At 43.2% G+C, this 7,458-nt stretch overlaps 1 protein-coding gene across 2 annotated transcripts in view; it reads right to left on the bottom strand.

Moving 5' to 3' along the window:
• Window positions 1-238: 238 nt before the first annotated feature.
• AIG1 (androgen induced 1) overlaps window positions 239-7,458 on the bottom strand; it is a 236,604-nt gene continuing 229,384 nt past the window's right edge. The window contains exons 6-7 of one of the 2 annotated variants that reach the window (XM_007450309.1): window positions 6,865-6,882; window positions 5,855-5,895 (exon numbers count right to left, since the gene is read on the bottom strand). In XM_007450309.1, coding sequence (XP_007450371.1) covers window positions 5,855-5,895; window positions 6,865-6,882 — 59 coding nt within the window. Of the gene's footprint in view, window positions 689-5,854; window positions 5,896-6,864; window positions 6,883-7,458 lie in introns of those variants that run through there. The other variant, XM_007450308.1, reaches the window with a different exon arrangement.

Genomic DNA, 7,458 nt, shown 5'->3' with positions numbered 1-7,458 from the left:
GTTGCTTGCTCTTTATTAAAGTTATAGTTTGCATCTAGGAAATATTTCACAAAATTAAATCATGAGATCCAAATACACTCAGGGTTTTAACTAAATCAATGCAATTATTACTAATATTGCCTTGTTTGAGACAACTGTGACATTATCGCAATAGGGAACATCCATCTCGTTTCCTCCAGGCTTATGCTTACATTCTTCAGCCTGCTTCGAGGACTAAATAAATACATGAATGCTATGCTCACATCTGCTCCTTTGACTTTCACATATTTCTCAACAAGAAACACAATAGGATTCTATTCTTCCTTGATTAAATGGAATTACAATTGCAAAAATTAAAATCCACTGACCAATTTTAGTTTTAAAAATTAGAAGAAGTAAAAAAAAGAAAAAAGATGTTATTATCAATAATGAATTTGGAAAGAATTCTTTAAAACACAACTGAGGGCAAGTTATTTTGGAAATATCTGTATTTTATTCTTACATATATATTTCTGCATAAAAGGTGTTCCCTCTCTGGGGCAGGGAGGTGAAGGCGGATTCCACTGGTTTCTTTGAAGCTTCCTCTCCTGCATTACCAATGCCCGGGGTGGGGGTGGGGGGATGAGTCTTCATTGGTGGCTACATCCTGCTCTTCCGTTTAGACTTAGAGCTCATTCCAATTTAGGCTTCTCTTTCTCTTCGTCCATACCTAGAAATACAGGCAAAGTTCTTTATTTGGACATCAGATTAAACTAGGAGCAGGTTTGCCAAAGTTGCTTTAAAGGAACTCTCATCTCTCCACACTTCTCCCCACCCACCCCGCATGCCCATCCCTTTTCTCCTCGCTAAGAAGAAAAGTCATTTACAACTTTCTCCAGAAACTTCCTCAGTGACCTCCCTCCCTACCCTTCCCCCCAAATCAGGAGATAACTTCTCTGAGACACACCTAGCTCTTAAGGCCTCTGGGAGTGAGGGACGCAAGTTAGTTCTTGACTCGTAGAATTTGCACAGAAATCCCAACCGGACTGCCTTGTAACCAGCTTCTAGCAACAGGAGGTGTGGAGCTGATGAGTTTCAAAGAGACCTCATTTACTTTTATTTTACTCCAGTCCCTTCCCAAGGCAAGGACTCTGGATTTTCAAAAGCAAATCTTTTTTGTTTATTTGTTTTGTTTTGTTTTTAAGGCCCATAGAGAGCTTATTAGCCACAAGAACTATTTATTTCCAGACCCAAGTGTACTTAAACTCAAGTTCTCCCTCTGTTCTACCCAGGCCTGGTAGAACTATGTTTTTCTTCCTGAAAGACTCATACGTACCGGACTGGTAAGACCTTGCCTGTTGTCTGTAATGAATAGTTAGTGATATTTCATTTTCCCGGAGATGAAAATGTTTAAGTCATTCTCATAAATTAAAGTTAAATCTGGCAAATGCTCCCCACTTCTTTTTTCTTTTGCTTCTACGTAAACACCTTTCTCCTAACACCAAATTCTCAGAGGCTTTTGCTGGAATAAAAGAACCCCAGATACTGCATTGCAGGTTTTGTTGGTATTCTAAGTTGCAAATTCTCTGAAGGTAGAGCCCTTAACTGTTTCGTTCCTGATTATATCCCAAGCACCTAACACAGTGTCTGTCTGAGAGTAGGAGTTCAATTAATCTTTATGGAATAAATTAATAAACGGTGAACATAGAGAAGGCCGAACTAGTGGGAAGGCAGCAGAATGAAACATGGAGGGTCGTCACGATAGGGCTTAGAGCAGGAGAGGCACCCCCGCGCCTTCCCCCAGCTCCCAGCTCCTAGCACCATGTGTTTGTGCGATCAGGGTGGTAGCAGCGGAGCGCGGGTAACACTCTCAGAGCAGGTGTCCTTAGACAGACAGTCTTTTAGGTTTGGTTTTCGTGACTAAGGAACTGGCAGAGAATCTATAACACTTTTTCCAAAGTACTTCTCAGAAATCATGTTAAGGAAAACTTCAGATTGAGGAATAAGGACGTCTGAAGGGAGGAGGGATAGGGTTGAGGGGGAGAAGGCCGGAGACGGCTTAGTTGTTGGGTAACCAAGGCAAAGGCAGAAAAACACAACATAGATCCTGTTCAAACAGCACACATGACTTGGGTCCCAGCTCTGTCCCATGTTCCCTCTCCTGTGGAGAAGCTAATAACTGCTTGCTTTTCTTTTCAAAGTCTCTTTTCTCCTAAGTGTTCTCCTGCAGATGGGTTGAGTTGGCAGCAATAGTGGAATCTTAAAAAGTGGGGGTGGAGAACAGGGGGGTGTTCATTGACCCAGTCAGGGAAAATGGCTCCCCACCTACTTTAGTTTGGCAGCGTTGGGGTGGAGGGAAAAAATTAGACAGCTGTAAATAATATTTGGAAGAACCAGAGGTATAATTTCCACACCACTAGCAGAAAGAAACCTGTCACAAAGCTGAGGCAGGATGCTCTTTCAGAAACGTAGAGGAAGAGCTGATTGACCCTGAGGGAGTCAGTCACGTGTGGTTCCCCCATGCTGGGAGAAGGGCTGCAGGGCAGCGCTGGAACCCTGGAGGCCTGCGTGGGTCTGTGTGGGACATAGGCTGGATGGAAGGCTGGGGGAGAACAAAGGCGGAGGTTTCTGTCACATGGGCCTGGCTCCGACCTCCTCTCCCTTCTGCTCTTTTACCTGCTTTCTCCGCCCTCACCCCAACCTCTCACTTTTGGACACTTGCATTTCTCCTCGTCTAAAATTTGACTTTAATAAGACTGGTCACCCCAGTCAGACACACTGGAATTAGAATAAATTTTTAGCTTAAGCACAGAATATTTCAGCAATTATAGGCTGAACTGTGTCTCCCTCAAATTCATGCGTTGAAGTCCTGATGCCCAGGACCTCAGAATGTGAGAGAAGGCCAAGGGTGTTGCTAAAGAGTTGAGACATGTGACTCATGGGTCCAAGGAACCGTCTCAGTAGAAGCCAGGAAGGAACTGTGGGAGACCTCTCATCTGATGACTTGGAACCCCACGAATTACATGGGAAAATTCTGTACCAGCAGAAACACTGCTAGCCTGGACTGAAAGAGACAGAGACAGGTTGAAATAAAGGAAGAATGAATCTGAAGGTGGCTCAGTGGCTGGCTGCTTCCTGGCCCCCCGTGGGCGGCCACCCAGCACCAAGAGTGCAGGGCCACACCCCTCTTCCTGATGAGACCTGAGGGTATGGCATTCAGCCAAAGAGGATTATTCTCAAGCCTTAAACTTGAATGGAATTTGTCCTGCTGGCTTTCAAACTTGGTTGAGAACTGTGACCCTTTTCTCCCTATGATTCTTTTTTTTTGGAAAGGGGAATGTATGTTCTATGCCTGTTCCACCACCGTGTTTTGGAAGTAGATAAATTTCTGTCTGGTTTCACAGGTTCACAACTGGAGAGCAATTTTGCTTCAGGATGAATCATACCCCCGGTCTTACCCATACCTGATTTAGATGATATTTAAGATGAGATTTTGGACATAAAAGTTGATGCTGGAAATACTTTGGGGGTTGTTGGGAATGTACTTTGCATGAATGAAGGACATGAATTTTAGGGGGCAGAGGTAGAATGTTATGGGCTGAATTGTGTCTCTTCAGGCATAACCCCTCTTACCTCAGAATGTGATTGTATTTGGGGATAGGGTCTTTTCCAAGTTAAAATTAGGGTGAGCCCTAATCGAATATGGCTGATGGGGGCTTCCCTGGTGGCGCAGTGGCTGGGAGTCCTCCTGCCGACACAGGGGACACGGGTTCGTGCCCTGGTCCGGGAGGATCCCACATGCCGTGGAGTGGCTGGGCCCGTGAGCCATGGCTGCTGAGCCTGCACGAATGGAGCCTGTGCTCCGCAACGGGAGAGGCCACAACAGTGAGAGGCCCACGTACCGCAAAAAAAATAAAAAAATAAAAATAAATATGGCTGATGTCTTTACAAAAAGGGGAAATTTGGAAGTAGCCTCACAAATAAGGGAGACTGCCATGTAAACATGAAGACGGTCATCTACAAACCAAGGAGAGAGGCCTGGGACAGGTCCCTCCCTCACAGTCCTCAGAAGCAACCAACCCTGCCAATCCCCCGATTTTGAACTTCAGGCCTCCAGAACTGTGGGACATTACATTTCTATTGTTTAAGCTATTTAGTGGTCCTTTGTTGTAGCTTCCCTAGCAAACCAATGTAACATCCACAAAGCCATCTTGAGTTACTTTCTTTTCTTTTCTTTCATTTATTTTTTAAAAAAATATTTATTTATTTTGCCTGCATTGGGTCTTCGTTGCTGTGCGCGGGCTTTCTCTAGTTGTGGCGAGCGGGGGCTTACTCTTCGTTGCGGTGCATGGGATTCTCATTGCCGTGGCTTCTCTTGTTGCAGAGCATGAGCTCTAGGTGTGTGGGCTTCAGTAGTTGCAGCACGTGGGCTCAGTAGTTGTGGCGTGTGGGCTCTAGGGCACACAGGCTCAGTAGTTCTGGCTCATGGGCTCTAGAGTGCAGGCTCGGTAGTTGTGGCTCACGGGCTTAGTTGCTCCGTGGCATGTGGGATCTTCCTGGACCAGTGCTCAAACCTGTGTCCCCTGCATTGGCGGGCAGATTCTTAACCACTGCACCACCAGGGAAGTCCGAGTTACTTTCTTTTAGAAAGAGCAAATGGTTCATTGTTAATTTAGTCTATTTTAAGGGCTTTTTGTTCATAGTTCCTATCAGGCTGATCTGTTTTGTTATTTTATAAGCTAGATCCACGATGCTGAGTAAAATTTCTGAGCTTTCATGTGTCTGCATTTCCAATGGTGACATTCTGATGGTTTACTAGAAATAACAGAGGATTGAACATCAGTCAGAAGGTGTTGACTTTGCAACCACTTATTTTGGTGGGTCACTTATTGCTGGGCCTTAGCTGCCTCTTAGTAAAAAAAAAAAAAAAAAAAAAATTGGCATAGATGGTTTCTAATCTAATTTTTGATTCTAAGATTCTGTAATAATGTGATTTTTATTTTGAAGTTGAAGCCAACATAACCAAATGAAGGAAAGTGAGCCATTAAAAATCTGTAAAGATGGATCCAAGGAAGGGGGCTCAAATGTGGTATTCCTGCTCCTTGGGGGGTTTTATTTGGGGTGTAATAAATATACTCAGGATTGTAATACTGTACTTGATTGTAATCAATTCCTTCTAATACACACACACACACATGCACACACAGAAACGACTGCTTTTAATCAACAGTTTCAAACTCAACTACCTACAGAACCAAGCCACTGTGAGGGAGCAAAATGGCCTGGTGAGAACTAGGGAAAATTAAAGGGCCACCTAATGGGGGCAACTGATACTCAGTTCCAATCCATTGCTGCCAGAAGAGGATAGTGGGCTTGGTGTTGCCAGATGTTAAAATACTTGATTAGCTGAGAAATCCGGCCTTTATGCGAAATCTCCCAACTTTTAAATGTTGGTTCAGGGGGCTTCCCCAGTGGAGCAGTGGTTGAGAATCTGCCTGCTAACGCAGCGGACACGGGTTTGAGCCCTGGTCTGGGAAGATCCCACATGCCGCGGAGCAAGTAGGCCTGTGACCCGCAACTGCTGAGCCTGCGCGTCCGGAGCCTGTGCTCCGCAACAAGAGAGGCTGCGATAGTGAGAGGCCCGCGCACCGCGATGAACAGTGGCCCCCGCTTGCCACAACTAGAGAAAGCCCTCGCACAGAAAGACCCAACACAGCCAAAAATAAATAAATAAATAGACTTGTGTTAAAAAAAAAAATGTTGGTTCAAAAACAAAAATCCTATGTAGGCCTAACAAAACTTTTTGGCTGGTAAAATTTGGAGGAGGCCATCAGTTTGCAATCACTCCCATAAACAAAAAAGATGCACTTGACACAAAACATCTGCCTCTGGGGAATTAACTAGATGGTTCCATGTAGATAAAATTAATCTCTACATCTGAAATGAGTTACAAAATGTTAGTCAACTTTAACTCACGTTATTAAGAGAATGGCACAAATTAAATTGGACAGATCACTAAAAAAAACCAACAAAAACCTTAGCTTCACTATTCATTTTTAACGTCTAACTCAAAGCTGCTAAAAAGCAATATTCTATTAATCTAGATTGGATTTTTTCTCTCCTGGTTTTCAGGCAATCTTCTCTAAGTAGTAGAACAACGGCCAAATGAACGTTGGAATCGAGCTAGTCAAGGGGAAACAGGAGTCATAAGTACTTCCTGAATAACATAGATTGGACACATTAGCTTAAATTTAAATATGGCCTTTCTCCCAAGAAGCTGAGAAAAGTTTATATTTTGTTTTGAAAATATTTTTGTAAATTAACTAAATATTTTTATAAGTTATCTAATAGAGAAAGATTACAATTCCCATTGAACATAGAAGAAAATTATTAAAAGACTAATTTCAGGTCCCCCAAGCTGTAGCCTGAATTGGTAAAAATATTTAACACTTTTTCTAATAGACCACTGCCTAAAACCAAGCCAGCTACTGAGAAAGGAAACCCTCAAATTCCTCTGGGCCGTTTAACATTGGCTAACACCTTGATGCATCCAGTCCTAGAAGATCCATGCACAGAACAAGTCCAATTCAATAACATGCAATGACTGTGTTTTATTTGTCTAATTAGATCAACTTCCTGGCATAGTATTTGGCACAAAGTAGGGTGCTCAATGTTTGTGGATCACAGATCATTTGCAGGTGATGTCTACAATGTTGTGACTGTATCGGAGGCGATACCCAGAGCTCTCTAAAATCCCCAAACCATCTTGCCTTTGGATGTATTTTCATGCAGCACTCAAATCACTACATATCTGTGCTGTCGTTTTTTCCACCTTCCCATTTTTACGTTATCTGACATACACTTTGGACAAGTTTTGTTTTGCACAGCTGGGGTAAGATTGCGTGCCTTGCCAAGATGCAGGCTCTGCCATAAACAGAAACAAAAGGGAAATCAAATCATAGTTAACTAAGAGAGTTTTTGCAGCAATGAAGTATTACCCTTTACTGCCCATCCCTCTTTGCCACCTTCAAGCCTTGAATGTGACAGTCACTGCTTCATCACACTTGCCAGAGGTGCTCTGTGCTGCTGAGAGTTCTGGCAGAGTGGTGGCAAGCCCTCTTGGAAGCTGCTGCGCCCACGCGAAGGATGATGTAAGGAGTGGAGATTTGGGTGATTTCTAATGAGACTGTTTGGTTACATTTAATACTCTGTCTATTTCACCCGGGGGTCCCTTTAGCTACGGCAGTGTTTTGTTAATCAGAGTGAACTTCCTAATTTTTTTTTTCTGCTAACACTACATTTCTCCCTATAAAATTTTATAGACATGCTTCTTTTGTCTTAGATTTGGATGCTTTACTAGCTAATATGACAAAGTGAGTAATAAACCTTTCAGGTAACTGCCAGCAGCTCAAATTAATATGGTAGTTATAAAAATGAAACTCTTCATAAGGGATCCTGTGCTACAGTGGAATTTTCCATCCGTCTCTGCACACACTCTTT

Source organism: Lipotes vexillifer, unplaced genomic scaffold, assembly GCF_000442215.2.
Source record: "Lipotes vexillifer unplaced genomic scaffold, Lipotes_vexillifer_v1.1 scaffold112, whole genome shotgun sequence".
NCBI lineage: Eukaryota > Metazoa > Chordata > Mammalia > Artiodactyla > Lipotidae > Lipotes > Lipotes vexillifer.
The sequence above is the reverse complement of the archived record's forward strand: the minus strand, read 5'-3'. Positions and strand labels throughout refer to the sequence as shown.